General features: G+C 44.1%; 1 protein-coding gene across 2 annotated transcripts in view; it reads left to right on the top strand.

Moving 5' to 3' along the window:
* The first annotated feature begins 1,475 nt into the window (after positions 1 to 1,475).
* The window catches only part of kdm5ba (lysine (K)-specific demethylase 5Ba), a 174,395-nt gene continuing 159,427 nt past the window's right edge, over positions 1,476 to 16,443 (top strand). For both annotated transcript variants that reach the window (XM_048611957.1, XM_048611958.1), the window contains exons 1-4: positions 1,476 to 2,105; positions 2,771 to 2,848; positions 3,387 to 3,509; positions 9,165 to 9,335. In XM_048611957.1, the coding sequence (XP_048467914.1) occupies positions 1,959 to 2,105; positions 2,771 to 2,848; positions 3,387 to 3,509; positions 9,165 to 9,335 (519 nt within the window). In that variant the 5' untranslated portion in view covers positions 1,476 to 1,958. The remainder of the gene's footprint in view (positions 2,106 to 2,770; positions 2,849 to 3,386; positions 3,510 to 9,164; positions 9,336 to 16,443) is intronic.

A 16,443-nucleotide genomic window follows, 5' to 3' on the forward strand; every position in this document is an offset into this window, starting at 1 on the left:
TTGAGTACAGGCCCAAGCTGCTCAATTTCTTCTTATAAGAAAATCGCTTCATACCCAGTAAGCTAGCTTTCTGTGGTCTTTCTTTATTTAAATAATATTCACTTCTCTATTCTTCCTGCAAAAGGGCATAACCTCACATTTCACCACATTATATTCTATTTACCGAGTTTTTACCCACTCACTTAAGCTGTCTGTATTCCTCTACAGACTCATTGTGCCATCTTTACCACTTGCCTTCCCACCTATTTGTATCATCTGCAAAACTGGCGATAATACATTCACTTTCCTCAATTAAATCTTTAATATATATCTTAAATAACTGTGGATCCAACATTGATCCCTGTCACACACCACTAGGTACACGTTGCCGGCCTGAAAATGCATCCTTATCCTGACTCTCTGTTATTGATTAGTTAGCCTATTCTTGATCAATGCCAATACACTTCTTCCAAAACCAAGAGGTCTTGTTATTAAGTAGCCTAATGTGTGGTATCTTACCAAATACCTTCTGAAATTCCTAATAAATCACATCTGCTGTTTTCCCTTTATCTTTCCTGCTTGTTACCTCCTCAAAGAATTCTAGTAAATTTGTCAGGCATGATTTCCCCTTCATGAAGCCATGCTGACTCTGCATGATCATTGTAAATGCATCCTTTATAATACTGTAACATTTACCTAACAACAGACGCGCCTTTGTTTTCTTCCCTTTTTTAAAGAAAGGCTAACTGGCAGTTTTCCAATCCTCTGGACTTTGCAACCATCTCAGGATTCCTGAAAGATTACTACCCCTGAATCCACTATCTCTGTTGCTACTTCCTCTAATACCCTAGGATACATTCTCTCAGGTCCAAGGCACCTAAATCAAAAATTGGAGAAAGCAGAAAAAAGGTCTCTGGTCCAGTGACCCTTCTTCAGAGGGGATCTACCAGCCTTTAAGGCCCATTAGTTTCCCTAACGGTAGTTTCCTCCAGTGATAGTTATTGTATTTTTTTCCCTGTCATTTTTTCATTGAATATTTAGTAAATTTAGAATTCTAGTAGTATCTTCTTTTGTGAAGACTTATGCAAAGTATTCATTTAACTCCTCTGTGATTATATGGTTCCCCATCATGATTTCTCCAGGCTTGTTCTTATATGTTCACTTTGAATCTTCTCTTCCTTGAGAGGTATAGGGGAGGGAAGAGTTGGAAGGGTGGTGATGATGGGGAGAGGTGTGGTGTTGGGGAAGTAAGAGATGGGGGGGGGGAACGAGGTGTGGGATGTTAAGAGATATGGGGTAAGGAGAAGGGAGGACTAGGGGGGATGTAGGGATGGGGAGGGCCAACGCTGCTGACCCTCGCGCTCCTCGTTTGGTCCCTGTTTGCACCCTCCCTTTACCGTCCAGCCAGGGCCCCTGGCCGTCAGTAGCCAATCACCACCGAGGAGAATGGCTTTTAAACAAAGAGTGCCGGAGCTAGCCATCGCCTCACGATTGAAGTATTGTATCAATGCGCTCGATATAAACAGACGGTCACTACGTTGCTCCGGTTCGATTTCAGACCTTCAGTGTGTTGCGGCGTCGATGCTGGGCGGGCAGAGCTCGTTTCGCAGCGATTGTACGCTGTACGTTGGGGCGCACCGGCGGTGTGTTCGCGCGAACTGGTTGCTGCGCGGAAGGAGCTGGCCGAGTGTGAGGCGGTGCTGCGCCGTTTCAGAGCGAGACGGAGCAACGGAAAAAAAAAAGCTGGTGATCGGCTCGAGGCCTGGGGGGGCCGCGACACCGAATATCGCGTGAGGCCGGGGCGCCGTGACACCAAGGTCGGTACGAGGCCGGGGCGCCGCGACGCTGAGTACAGCGCGAGGCCGGGGCGCCGCGACACGGAGTACAGCGCGAGGCCGGGGCGCCGCGACACGGAACCGCCAGTAACCGTCGCCCGAGGCCGGGCCGCTATCGCACTGAGTCCCCCGGCAGGCAACACCATGAACCCGGCGGTGGAGTTCATCCCCCCGCCCGAGTGCCCGGTCTTCGAACCCACTCCGGAGGAGTTCGCCGACCCCTTCAGTTTCATCAGCAAGATCCGGCCCATCGCCGAGAAAACTGGCATCTGCAAAGTCCGTCCGCCACAGGTGAGGCTTCTCTGGGAGGACGGGCTGTCTCCCTGGGATGGACGCGGGGAGGGAGTTGGCGGAGTCCCGGCCATCAGCACCTGTACAAACTTCCGAGGTGGCAGCAAAGTTTTCAATATGGCGGATCCAGCCGGGACTTCCTTTGTGTGAGAAGAGGGAGGGGAAAAGGAAGGTGTGGAGATAGTGTAGGTAGAGGGAGGAAGGGGATGGGTGGGATAGTAGCGGTGGGGGTGGGAAGGAAAGAGGGGTGGGGAGAGGTGGAATAGCAGCAGAAGGGGAGAGGTGGAATAGCAGCAGAAGGGGAGAGAAAGAGGGATGGGGGGGGGAAGGAAAGGGGAGAGGTGGGATAACAGTGGGGGTGGGGAAGGAGCGGTGAGAGAGCGGCAGAATGGTAGCTGGGGAGGAGGAAGGGGTATGGAGGATGAGGTTGCTGGCAGAGGGTTGGGCAGAGGGGATTAAAAGGTGGGTATGAGTGGTTGGGGTTTTGAAGGAAGAGGTGGGATTGAAGAGGTTGGGGATGGGTGGGTGAGTTGAAGTGGGGTGGGAGCGGAGGAGCAGGCAGGATATGGTGTAGGTGAAAGGGTGATGGATGGAAAAAGTAGGTAGGCAGAGTAGGTAGAAGGTAAAGTTGAGGTCGAAGATCAGAACCTCCTCTTTTGTTACAGAATTGGCAGCCGCCCTTTGCTTGTGACGTTGATAAACTGCACTTCACCCCACGAATTCAGAGACTGAATGAACTTGAGGTATGTTGTCATTTTGGTCTGTATGTGAATTTGGGTATTATACCCATTTGCACTGATTGCATTGTGTGACAGATTTTCTGTGAAATTTGTTTTGCACTGAGATTTTTGTATATCACTTTTCAAATTGTTTCCTGATCCCTACCCCCTCCTGTACCTGAATTCTGGCCCCAGCTCAACATTTCTGTAAACGTGCAAGTTTCCTAGTCACATACACTCTTGCAGTAATTTGGATTGTGCTGTGTGCAAGTTGTCTGTGTTCCACAATGTAAGGGAATTGTTCAAATGGCTTTGAAGCATTTTATGCCATCCTGAAAAAAAATGGGTGCTGTATAAATCTTCACTTGTGTATGTATATTCTCTTTGCCTCATATACCTTGTATACAAATGGTAGCTATCTTATTACATACGTAACTAAGTGTATGCGAATCTTTGATTTGAGATATGTGCTGTATGGTTGAAAGTCTATGCATTGCCTAAAAGGAATTTTAAAAAAAGTGCAATCTGTAAAGAAAAAAAAACTCCTCTGATCTGTTCACAGGCTCAGACCAGAGTAAAACTCAATTTTCTTGACCAGATAGCAAAATTCTGGGAGCTACAGGGCTCAACATTAAAAATTCCACATGTGGAAAGGAAGATCTTGGATTTGTTTTTACTCAACAAGGTAAGATTTATATTATGTCTTTGGTATTGAGATGAAGTACGTGTCTCAAGAATGTACACCTGTCTCCATCTCTGTCATCACGTCTTCACTTTGCTGCCCAGCAAACTCCATCAGATCTGTCTCTCACTTAACCACTTATGTGCTATCTGTTATGTTCTTGCCTACTCGACCTGTCCAAATCCTGCTTGCACCATAGCATCAATCATACTCGCAACACACCTTTTGCAATTAGTATTGTCACCTGCAAACTGGGCAATATAACACTTGATCCTCATTTTCAAATCATTGTAGATTCTGAACAGCTGCATACAAATGCAGCTGCTATAGTAGGATATTATGGTTACTGTTCTCTCCAAAGGTTCTTTTCACAGTAAGATTATTATCTTGTCCTTGTTTATTGCATAATACTAATTGTAAAATAGCTGGTTTCTTTGGTTTCTCAACATGCTGCTCTTGAGAAAACCATCTCCTGCACATTCAAGGAATTTGTCCTCCAAAGACATTAACTTTTCCCCTCTCACCCCAGATGGCATTGATCTGCTCACTATTTTTACCATTTTCAGCGTTTATTTCTGCTGAAGTTTCTGGCTTTTCTTTCAGCCCTTGGCTCTAAAAAGTTGGTTTGTCGATTAATTAATACGTCAAGAGGCATTTGAAAGTTTTAAACATATAGAAACAAGACTTGAGTGTAGTGAATAGAAAAGTAAGTGATGCAGATACTGTAGTGAGAAGGCTGTGACGACATTGATTGATGGTCAGGGTAAAGATTTGAATTGGCGCAGTCTCCACTACCAGAAGGAGGACCGCAGCAAGACACCCTCAGTTCAGGAACAAAAACAGAAGTTAGTGGAAAAGCTCAGTGGGTCTGGCAGCATCTGTGAAGAAAAAAATCAGTTAACATTTCGGGTCTGGTGACCCTTCCTCGGTACTGATGGTAGCTAGGAATCTGTCTGTTTACATACAGAAGATTGGGTCGGGAGGGGATAGGGAGTAAACGATAGGATAAAGGCTGGAGCCTGAAGAAAGCGAAGAGCAGTTGATAGACAAAGGAGTTGATAAAGATCTGGCTAGGAGGGTGACTAGCTGTTCATGGGGTTGGTTAGTGACTAGCAAAAGGTAACCTGCCATTACATAGTGATTAAAAAGGCCTTGTGTGTAGGGTAGGGGGTTAGGACATGGGAGAGTTTAGGCCCTAAAATTTTTGAACTTGATATCAAATCCAAAGGGTTGCAGGCTCCCCCCAGTGGAAAATGAGGTGTTTGTCCAGTTTGTGCTGAACTTTGCTGGAGCACTGCAGCAAACCTGAGACAAAGATGTTGGCCAGGGAACAGGGTAGTGTTAAAGTGGTCCCTCCTCCTCTAACCAAAAGAAAAGTCACTCTGAGGACCACAAGCAAGGGAAAATGAGTGATCTTGCCCTGCTGCAGGCGACTACAAGGGAGAGAGCTGATTGGTGAGTACTAGGTAAGTCCTTACAGCTTCTATGACTTGCAGTGCTTTTTTGTTTTTTTTTTTTTGCTTCTAATCTGTAAGGGTAGTACATGGACCAGGAAGAAAGGGCCACAGATAACTGGATTTGACTTAATCTAATATAAAGTACTGTCCAAACTTTAATTTAAAGAGTAAACCACGGCAGGAGAGCTCAAATTCTTGGTTTACTCCTCTTGCTTCATGTGGCAGGTCGGGGACAGTTCCAGTCCTCTGGATCAGCAGGTGCGCAGGAAGCGTCTCCGTCTCCTGCTCCAGCTCCAGCTCCTGGAAGCTCGAGTTTCAGAGCTGGAGTAGGGGACAGTGTGGAGCATTTGTGAGGCAGAGAGCATCATGGATAGTATGTGTAGAGAGATGATCACACCACCAGCTCAGACTTTGCAGGCAGGAAGGAAACTGGTGACTATCAGACAGAGCAAGACAGATTGGCAGGTAGTGCAGGAATCTCCTGTGGCCATTCCCCTGCAAAACAGGTATACCGTCTTGGATACTGCTGAGTGGAATGACCTCTCGAAAGCATTGGCAGCCAAACTCGTTGCACCACAGTTCTGCTGCAGAGGGGAGGGGTAAAAAGTCAATAGTCTTAGGGGACTCAATTGTAAGGGGAATAAATGGGCGTTTCTGTGGTGGCAAATGAGACTCCAGGCTGGTACGTTGCCTCCCTGGTGCTAGGGTCAAGGATGTTTCCGAGCAGGTACAGGACTTTCTGGAGGGGAAGGGTGAACAGCCAGTGGTTGTGGTACACATCGGTACAAACGACATAGGTTTTTAAAAATAGGATGAGGTCCTAAAAGCAGAAAACAGGGAGCTAGGAAGAAAGTTAAGAAGTCTGGTAATCTCAGGATTACTACCTGTGCCATGTACTAGCCAGGTAGAAACGACAGAATATATTGGACGAGTACATGGCTGAAAAGATGGTGTCGGGTGAGGGTTTCAGATTCCTGGGACATTAGGACCAGTTCTGGAGGAGGTGGGACCTGTACAAATTGGATGGGTTACACCTGGGTGCCACTGGGACTGATGTCCTGGGACACTGTTTGCGAGAGCGATTGAGGAGGGTTTAAACTAATATGCTAGTGGGATGGGAACCTATGTAAGGAGTCAGAGGAAGGCAGCAAGGACCGAAATAAAAGGTCGAAAAGGGAATAAGAAAAGCGATAGGCAGAGAAACCAAGGACAAAATCCAAACGGGTTTGTTGAGAAAAGACCATGACAAACAGTGTTAAAAAGACAAGCTTAAAGGGTTTCTGCCTTAATGCACGGAGCATTTGCAATGAAGTGGATGAACTTAATCGTGCAGGTAGATGTAAATGGGTACGATATAATTGGGATTATGGAGACATGGCTGCAGGGTGACCTGGCATGGGAACTGAATGTTCCAGGATATTCAGTATTTAGGAAGTTCAGGTGAAAAGGAAAAGATGGTGGAGTGGCATTGTTGGTTAGAGGAAATTCTCTCAATGGTGAGAAGTGAAACTAGCTCTGACAATGTGGAGTCTGTATGGATAGAGTTGAGAAATACCAAAGGGACAAAAACATGAGTGGGTGTCATGTATAGACCCCCAAACTGCAGTGCTGATGTCGAGAATGGCATTAAACAGGAAATTAGAGATGCATGTGATAAGGGAATATTGGTGCTCGTGGGTGACTTTAATCGGCACATAAATTGTGGCTAATTTGATTTGCCCAATGCTGTAGAGAGGGAATTCCTGGACTGTATACGGGATGGTTTTCTTGACCAACAAGTGGAGGAACCAACTAGAGAATGAGAGGGAATCATTGTCGATCTAGTTGTGAGATCCCTTGGGGATGAGCGACCATAGCATGATGAAATTCTATCAAGATAGAGAGTGAGTTGTTGATTCGGAGACTAGGGTGCTGAATCTTAATAAATGAAGCTATGACTGTATGATGCGGAGTTGACCTTGATAGATTGGGGAGAGTTACTTAAAGGGATGATAGTGGATAGGCAATGGCAAACATTCAAGGAATGCACGGGGGACCTGCAACAAATGTTTATTTCAATCTGTCGCAAAAGCAAAATGGGTAAGAGGGCCAATCTGCAGCTTACAAAGGAAATAAGAGAGTATCCGATCCAAGGAAGAAGCATACAGATGGGCCAAGAAAAATGTGTCTGAGGATTGGGACCAGTTTAGAATTCAGCAAAAAACAACCAGGGGATTGATTAAAAGGGGAAAATAAAGTATGAAAGTAAGCTTGCAGGGAGCATAAAGACTGACACTACGAGTTTCTAGTAAGTACATGAAGAGAAAGAGATTGGTGAAGACAAAGGTAGGACACCTACAGACAGAATTGGGGAATGTATAACAGGGGACAAAGAAATAGCTGAGCAATTGAATTCATGCTTTGGAGAATGAAAGGTTTAGTGAGAAGGAATAATTGAAGGAGTTCAATATTAGTAGAGAAATGGTGCTGGGAAAATTGATGAGTTTGAAGGCAGCTAAATCCTCCGGGCCTGATAATCTACATCCCAGAGTACTTGAAGTGGATGTAGAAATAGCGGATGCAATTGTGGTCATCCTCCAGGATTCTGTAGACTCTGAAACAGTCCCTGCAGATTGGAGAGTGGCTGCTGTCACTCCCCTATTCAAAAAGGGAGGTAGAGAGAAAACGGGGAATTATAGACCGGTGAGCCTAATATCGGTAATGGGGAAAATTCTCAAATCCATTATCGAGGATTTTATAGCAGAGCATTTAGAAAGCAGTGGCAGGATCAGACAGAGTCAGCATGGATTTATGAAGGAGAAATCGTGCTTGACAAATCTGCTGGAATTCAATGAACATCTAACTAGTAGAGTTGACAAGGGGGAGCAAGTCGATGCAGTATATTTGAACTTTCAGAAAGCGTTTGATGAAGTCCTGCATAAGAGATTAATGCGCAAGATTAAAGCGCATGGGATTTGGGGATGTGTATTGAAATAGATAGAAAACTGGTTGGCAGAGAGGAAACCGTAGGAATTAATGGGTCCTCTTCAAATTGGCAGACATTAACTAGTGGGGTGTCACAGGTGCTGGATGAGGGAACAAATTTAACCTCTCCATGTTTGCACATGATACCAAGTTGGGTGGGAGCATGAACTGTGACGAGGATGCAGAGATCCTTAAGCATGATCTGGACAGGTTGGGTGAATGGGCAAATCAATGGCAGATGCAGTATAATTTGGATAAATGTGAGGCTATTCACTTTGGAAGCAAAAACAAGAAGGCAGATTACTACCTGAATGGCTGTAAATTAGGAGAGGGGAGTGTACAGTAGAACCTGGATGTCCTTGTGCACCAGTCGCTGAAGGTAAGCGTGCAGGTGCAGCAGGCAGTAAAGAAGGCAAATGGTATGTTGGCCTTCATTTGAGAGAGGTTTTGAGTACTGGAGCAGGGATGTGTATTTGTAGTTTTACAGGGCCTTGGTGAAACCACACCTGGAATATTGTGTGCAATTTTGGTATCCATTTCTGAGGAAGGATGCTCTTGCTTTCGAGGGAGTCCACAAAGGTTTCCCACGCTCATTCTGGGGATGGTGCAACTGACGTATGAGGAGAGATTTGACTTGGTGAGGATTGTTTTTGCTGGAGTTCAGATGAATGAAGGGGGATCTCTCAGACTTGAAATTTTCACAGGAGTAGATAGGGTAGATGCAGGGAGGATGTTTCTGATGGTGTGTGCGTGTGCGTGCCCAGGACCAGGCGTCACAGTCTGAGGATTTGGCCTAAACCTTTTAGGATGGAGATGAGGAGACATGTCTTCACCCAAAGAGTGGTGAGCCTGTGAAATTCATTACAACAGGCAGTAGTTGATGGCAAAACATTGAATGTATTCAAGAGGCGGCTAGATATAGCACTTGGGGCGAATGGGATCAAAGATTATGGGAGAAAGCAGGATTAGGCTATTGAGTTGGGCAATCAGCCATGATCATGATGAATAGCGGAGCAGGCTCAAAGGGCCGAATGGCCACCTCCTGCTCTTATCTTCTACGTTTCTGAAAGATGCGAGGGAGAGTGTTCCAAGTTTTGATTGACATAGTTGAAATATTATAGCTTTCAAATTCCAGGATACTTTGGTCATTATAATATATTCATTGGCGCAGTGATTTTTATTTTGGCTATTCATGCTTCATGGACTGTATACCACTTAATGCTGCTTTTTTTTACAGCTTGTTGCAGAAGAAGGTGGATTTGAAATAGTTTGTAAGGAACGGCGATGGTCTAAGATCGCGCACAAGATGGCATATCCACCTGGAAAAGCATTGGGCTCACTTCTTCGATCGCACTACGAGCGTATACTGTATCCATATAATCTTTTTCAGTCTGGAGCCAGTCTTCTGGTAAGTGTCAGACATCATACTGGTCAATAGTTCTGATGAAGTTACCGGATTCAAAGTTAACACTGCTTTCTCCCCACAGATGCTGCCAGACTTGCTGAGTTTTTTTTTTCTAGCAATTTCTGTTTCTATTTCAGATCTTCAGCCTCCACATTTCTTTGTTTTATTTCTGGTGAGTGTAGTGTATTTAATAGGTTCATGCCATTACTTAGGTTCAAGCCGTCTAAAGTATTCTGTTCAAGGCGAGGAAATACTGCAGTTTTACTGAACCATGTCCATTTCTCATGATGGAATACTATGTTCACTCCTAAGCATTGTGCACCATGGTGGCTATTCCCTGTACAGAAGGGACATAACAGCCGTCAGCTTAATGCTGGGGTTCATGAGGCTGAAGTTATAGAGATGGTTGTAATGTGTTTTGTATTTTTTCCTTTCTAGCCCTAGGAAAGAGGTTCTCTGGAATGATACAAGCAATTCAGGGCAAAATGATAAAGCAGAAACATACAAGTGCTGATCCCTTGATTTCTACCTAAGCCGTGTGTATTGGGTAAATAAGATTAGAGAGCGAAAGTATGGCTCAAAGACTGTCCTGGGAGAAATGGGTCCATAACTCAGGAGGCACAGGCATTAGTACAAGGGAATGACAGTCATTCAGTTGAGATGGACTTCGTTTGAACCAGTTGGGACCAATGACCTGGTGAATCACAACTAGTGTTTTACACAGGGCTGTACACTAATTTAGTTGTTGGTGTTGAAGGGAAGTTTACAATATCAAACAGAAATGAGAGATCAAGGCTGCAGAGAGTGACCCTCAAAGTTTATTTTCTTTGCTGTTATTCGAAAAGACAAGTCTACCAATGTGCTGGCTTACTACTGATCATTGTTACTTATTTTTTCCTTTAATTTGCTGCTATCCTTGAGTGCCCTGGTTAACCTTGGTTGACTTGTCCCAGTGAGGAAGAAGAATTCTAGAAAGGGGTTATACCTTGAGCTGTGGCTCTTATCTGAATGTATGCAGCATTTCTAACCAGATAAGAGTTGAAGGCACATGTAGAAATAAATGACTTGATAGGTGTTAGAGACTTAGTTCCAGTATGGCTAAGAGTGGGAACTTAATATTCAATGATATTTAACTTCTCCAGAAACATAGACAAAAAGTAAAAGGAGGTGAGGTAGTGTTGATAAAGGAAGGTATCAGTGACATAAGTGCAATAGATCATGATGTTAAATAAATTTGGGTAGAAATAAGGAATAGCAAGCAATATAAGTCATGGAAATGAGTCACCTTTATAGGCCACTGCAGAATTGCCTTACCATATGATAAAGGATAAATCAGAAAATAATGGAGGCATGTAAGAAGGATGCTACAATTGTAATGTGATCTTTGATTTGCATATTGACTAGACAAATGGACAGGGTAATGTGAAAGATGAATTTCTACAGTGCATCAGGAATTGTTTCAGAGAGCTGTGTATTAGAAAACCTATCTGGAACAGCTGTGTAGATCTGTTAATGTGTAACGAGGTAAGATTTTAATAGGAAATCTTGTCTTTAAGAATCCTCTAGTGGGTAGTGATCACAAAATAGAATTTAAAATTCACTTTGAGAGAAAGTAACTGATGTCAAAACAGTATCCACTCTTTTTTTTTAAATAAGGACAGTTGAGGTGGGAAGAAGGATATCTAAAGTAGGCTGGGAGTGTAGACTAAGGGAAAAGTCAACAGATGAGCAGTGGCAGACATTTAGGAGACATTTCATAAGATCAGCAAAATTTTTTTTCTGGTTTAAAAAGGATTTGATGAGAAGGATGAGCCACCTGTGGTTAACAAAGGCAGTCAAGGAGAATGTCCAATCAACGTCTACACGTGAGTGGCAAAAAAAAAGTAGTTGTAGGCCAGAAGACTGGGAACATTTTAAGGTGGGTGACTTTAAAAAAAACTAAGCCAGAGAAACCTGATTGCAAAAGCAAGTTGATGAGAGATATATTAAAACAAAAAAGCACAAGATTCTACAAGTACATAAAAATGTAGCTAAAGTAACTGGAACCCTTGGAGAATGCAGCTGGGGAACAGTGTAATGGGAGATGATTTAAAGCAATGTTTTTGCATCTATCTTCATGATGGAGACTATATAAACACCCCAAAGATAACAGATAAACGAGATGCTGATGGGAAGAATAATCTTGCAACAGTCTTTGTCATGAGGAGCAAAGCAATGAACAAACTATTGGGACTGAAGGGTAGACATGGTGCCTAGACCTGATTAAAAACCCTTGAATGCAGGTTAAGGAAGTGGTTGCAGAGATATTGAGATGTTGATTGACATATTCTAGAACTCACTGTCTAAATAGCTAATTTAGCACCCTTGTTCAAGAAGGGAAAGAAAGCAGGAATCCAGGCTAGTTAACATAACATCTATCATTTGGGGGGAAAATGCTTGTGATTGTTAATAAGGAAGAAATAATGCATTTGGTACTGCCACTTTTCTAAGTCTTGCACCAATTAACCATCGTTCAGGTGAGCTGTTTTGAATTGAGGCCACCTCTACCTCTGAATGTGAGGTTTCTACTATACAGTCTTTAATCTAAAGACTAGGTTTTACTTTGAGTAGTGTTTAAAGTATAAAAAGTAAATTAAGATTCCTAGTATATATTCAGTATTTTTCAGACAGGAGGTAAACATAAAGGAGTAATTTTAAGAGTCGGTCATGGCATGGCAGCTCAGCCTAGTAGAATGCACCTCTTGTGTTACTTCTGGTGTCCAGGGTGACTGTGCAGAAAGCATCTGTGGCTGAAGCTACTCCATCCATGTTTTGGATCTGGAACAGTGCTCATTGAGGAGCATCTGCAAGGCTGCGATCAACAGTGGAGGTAGAGTGCACATGCAGAAAGGTGACAACTGCAGTGAGCTATTTTTATACAAAAGACATCAGGTAAGGTAGTGTTGAACCCATTTCCTTCTCTAACAGCTTCTGTTTTGGATGCTGCTGGGGGCAGATGGCACTCTGTGCATTCCCCTGAGAAACAAAGTTCGTGATCAACCTGCATGGGGCGCTGGATGGAAGTGGAAGAGCAATAGTCATTAAAAAATTATATTGAAACCGGACTGGGAGTAATGTGCAGTGAGTCAGCTTCATGTTGAGGCAGACTGGCAGAAACTAGTATAAAGCAATGTATGAGTAAAATGGTGAACCCAGTATAAAGTAGCATGAGTGGAGATTGTTAAATTGAGTGAAATATTGGTGGCAGGGTGCATTTTTTAAATAGCATAGTCATTTGTTGTCACTTGTATTCTCTTACAAATAAAAAGTGAGAAGTATTTTAAGATGCCATATCATGGTGCCTATGTTAATAACAAGGCACAAATTAAAAAGAAATTAAGACAAAGTCCATCTTAGTTGAATTCACAGCTCCTGGGTTCAGGAAAAGACAATACCGCTGCAAGACTTCCATGCGTGCTGCTGGAATACCAGGCTGGAAGCTACTGTTGAAGCAGGCCATCCACACTGCATACTGGAATCCCAGACCACAGGACTCTTCAGAATCTCCCCTAAGATCAGTCTTGTCACCAATCCTGGAAAGGAAGACATGGCGAAAGTCACCCAAAGGAATCTCAGGCCTCTGGATGCTGGGCTGAAACCACCTCAACGCTGAAGTTCCCGATGGCCTCCACCGATGTAGCAGCTGATTATCAGGTCCCTGTGCCCATGCAGCCACCTTGATGCTGCCTCGAGTCCTGCTGGGGGCTCACCAGCCACTTGCTGCCATCCCTTAGGCCCCGCTCTGGGCTCATCAGCGGTCACTGTGCTCTGGACCCTAACAGAAGCCTTAATGCAGCCTTCTGCCCAAAAAAAAACAACATAGGAGGAGAAAAGTACGCAAGCTCTGGGCACAGGAGCCTACACCTCTATCTTGTAGTTTTAATAAACGTCTGAAGCTGGAGGTACAAGTCGACATATTGTGGGGAATGCATGATGCTAACATTATTATGGACGGGGCGTTCAGTGAGATGGCTGCACTGCGGTATAATTGGAACAGGCAGAAAGAAAAATGGGTGACCACCAGGCAGAGTATGGGAAGGCAGGTAGTGCAGGTCTATGGCATTACAGGTGGCTCTGCACAAGAGGGGAGGCAGAAGAATGGTAGTAATATAGAGATATAAGATTCAAAATTAAGGGAAAAAGTTTTTGTGACTGCAAAACAGACTCCAGATTGATGTGGTGCCAGGGTCAAGGATGTCTCTGGCTGCAGGGCATTCTCAAGTGCGAGGGTGAACAGCCACTCCTGTCTGTCACTTGCTGTTTGACATGTAAGTAGTCCTGTTTCGTAATTTCACCAGGATGATATCTCATTTTTTAGGTATACCTTGTGCTGGTACTAGCTTGCCCTCTTTTACAAGGGTTGATTCCCTGGCTTGATGGTAATGGTGGATATGCTGGGCCATGAGATTATGCATTGTATTGGGATATGACTTTGCTGATGGCCACAGTCCTTTGTGGGTGCCCAGTTTTAAGTTACTAGATCTGTTGATCAAAGTCTGTCTCATTTAGCACAGTGATAGTGCACTTACACTGCGGTATTTTGAATGTGAAGGTGGAATTTGATCTCTGCAAGGACTCTGGTGGTCAGTCTTACTAGTATTGTCATGGACAGATGTCTCTGCACAGGTAGATTTATGAGAATGAGGTCAAATAGGCTTTTTGCCCTCCCCATCTGCTGCGGACTTCAGCTGCAATGTCCTTTTAGAACTCGGCAGGCTTGATTAGTAGGCTGCTGCTGAGCCACTGTTTGGTGATGGACGTTGAATTCCCCTACCTGGAGTATATACTGTGTCCTTGCCACTCTCTGTGCTTCCTGTAAGTGTTGTTCAACATGGAGAAGCTCTGATTCATCAACTGAAGGAGGATAGTCGATTCATATAGTGCAGAAAAAGGTCCTCTTTTGGATCGTGGAGTCTGCGTCAGCAGAACAACGGCTAAAGTTGCCCGAATCCTAATTCCTTGCACTTGTCCCATATCTTTGAATGTTATGATATTTTGAAATGTTCATCCAAATACTTTTTTGAAGGTTGTGAGATTTCCAGCCTCCATTACCTTCCCAGGTAGTGCATTACAGATTCCTAACTCCTGCTGAGTGAAAAAAGGTTTTTTCCCAGATTCCCTCTGAATCTCCTACCCCATAACCTCAAACTATGCCCCTTTTTGTGAATGACCCCTCAACCAAGGCGAACAGCTGCTCTCTATCCACCATGTCCGTACCTCTCCTAATGTTATACACCTCAATCATGTCCTCCCTGCTCTAAAGAAAACAATCTGAGCCTATCAAGTCTGTCTTTATAGCTCAGTTTCTTCATCCCAGGCAATATCCTGATGAACCTCCTCTTTACCCCACCTGTGCTTTATATCCCTTCCTGTAATAAGGTGACCAGAACAGCGCTCACTGCTCTGCAACTCCAACATTCCTCCTTGCTCTTGTACTCAATGCCACGACTGATTGAAAGCAAGTGTCCCATATGCCACCTTAACTATCCTATTCAGTTGCTCTGCCAACTTCAGCGATTTATTGAATAATTACCCAAATTCCCTCTACTTCTGTAAGCTACCCAATGTCCTGCCAGTTATTAAATCCTCCCTTCATCTTGTTGTTTCTTCCAAAGTGCATCACCTCACACTTGTCAGGATATTATACCATTTGCCATTGGTCTCCCTATCTGACCAACCCACCTATATCTTCATAGAACATAGATTGTAGAACTGTACAGCACAGGGACAGGTCCTTTGGCACATGATGTTGTGCCAAACATGATGCCAAATCAAACTAATCCCTCCTGTCTGCCCTTGGTCTGTAACCCTCTATTTCTTGCATATTCATGTGCTTATCAAAAAGCTCCTTTAAACACCCCTATTGTATCTACCTCCTCCACTGCCCCAGCAGCATGTTGTGGACTCCTACCACTGTGTTTGGAAAAACTTGCCCCTCGTGTCTCCTTTGACCTTACCACCTTTCACCTTTAACTGCTTGCCCCCATAGTATTAAACATTTCAACTCTGGGAGAAAAAGATTCTGACTGTCAACCCTATCTGTGCACCTCAAAATTCTATAGACTTCTAACAAATCCACCCCCCCCACCGCCTCTGTCGCTCCAGAGAGAACCACCCAAGTTTTCCTAGCCTCTCCTTTATAACTCATACCCTCTAATCCAGGCAGCATCCTGGTAAACCTCTTCTGCACCCTCTCGCAAGCTTCCACATCCTTCCTGTAATGTGGGGACCAGAATTGAACGCAGTACTCTTAAGTGCCATCTAACCAAAGTCTTATAAAGCTGCAACATGACATCTGACTTTTGTACTTCATTCCGTGACTAGTAAAGGCAAGCATGCCATATGCCTTCATTACCACCCAAGGCCACTTTCAGGGAGCTATGGATTTGAACCCCAAGGTCCCTCTGTACATCAATGCTGTGCAGGGCCCTGCAATTTAACTGATACTCTTCCTTAACATTTGATCTCCCAAAGTGTAGCACCTCGCGTTTAACTGGATTAAGTTCCATCTGCCATTTCTCTGCCCATACCTGCAACTGGTCTGTATCCAGCTGTATCCTTTTGACAACTTTCTACACTGTACACACTCCACCAATCTTTATTGTCTGCGAACTTACTAACCCACTCTACAGTTTAATTAAAATCATTTGTATAAATCACAAACGGCAGAGATCCCTGCACAGATCCCTCAGAACACCACTAGTCACGGACCTTCAGCCCGTAAAAACACCCTTCCACCACGACGCTCTGGCTTCTATGGGCAAGCCAATTCTGAATCTATGGCCAGGTCATCATGGATCCCCAGCATCGTAATCTTTTGGATGAGCCTACTACGAAGGGCCTTGTCAAAAGCCTTACTAAAATCCATGTAAACAACATTCACTGCTCTATCCTCATCGATCATTTTCGTCACCTCCTTGAAAAAATTCAAGTTTGTAAGACATGACCTGCCCTACACAAAGCCAGGCTGACTGTCCCTAATTAGGTCAGAGGTAGTAGGAACTGCAGATGCTGGAAAATCTGAGATAACAAGGTATAGAGCTGGATGAGCACAGCAGGCCAAGCAGCATCA

This window comes from Rhincodon typus, chromosome 25 (assembly GCF_021869965.1).
Source record: "Rhincodon typus isolate 14 chromosome 25, sRhiTyp1.1, whole genome shotgun sequence".
Classification (NCBI taxonomy): Eukaryota; Metazoa; Chordata; class Chondrichthyes; order Orectolobiformes; family Rhincodontidae; genus Rhincodon; species Rhincodon typus.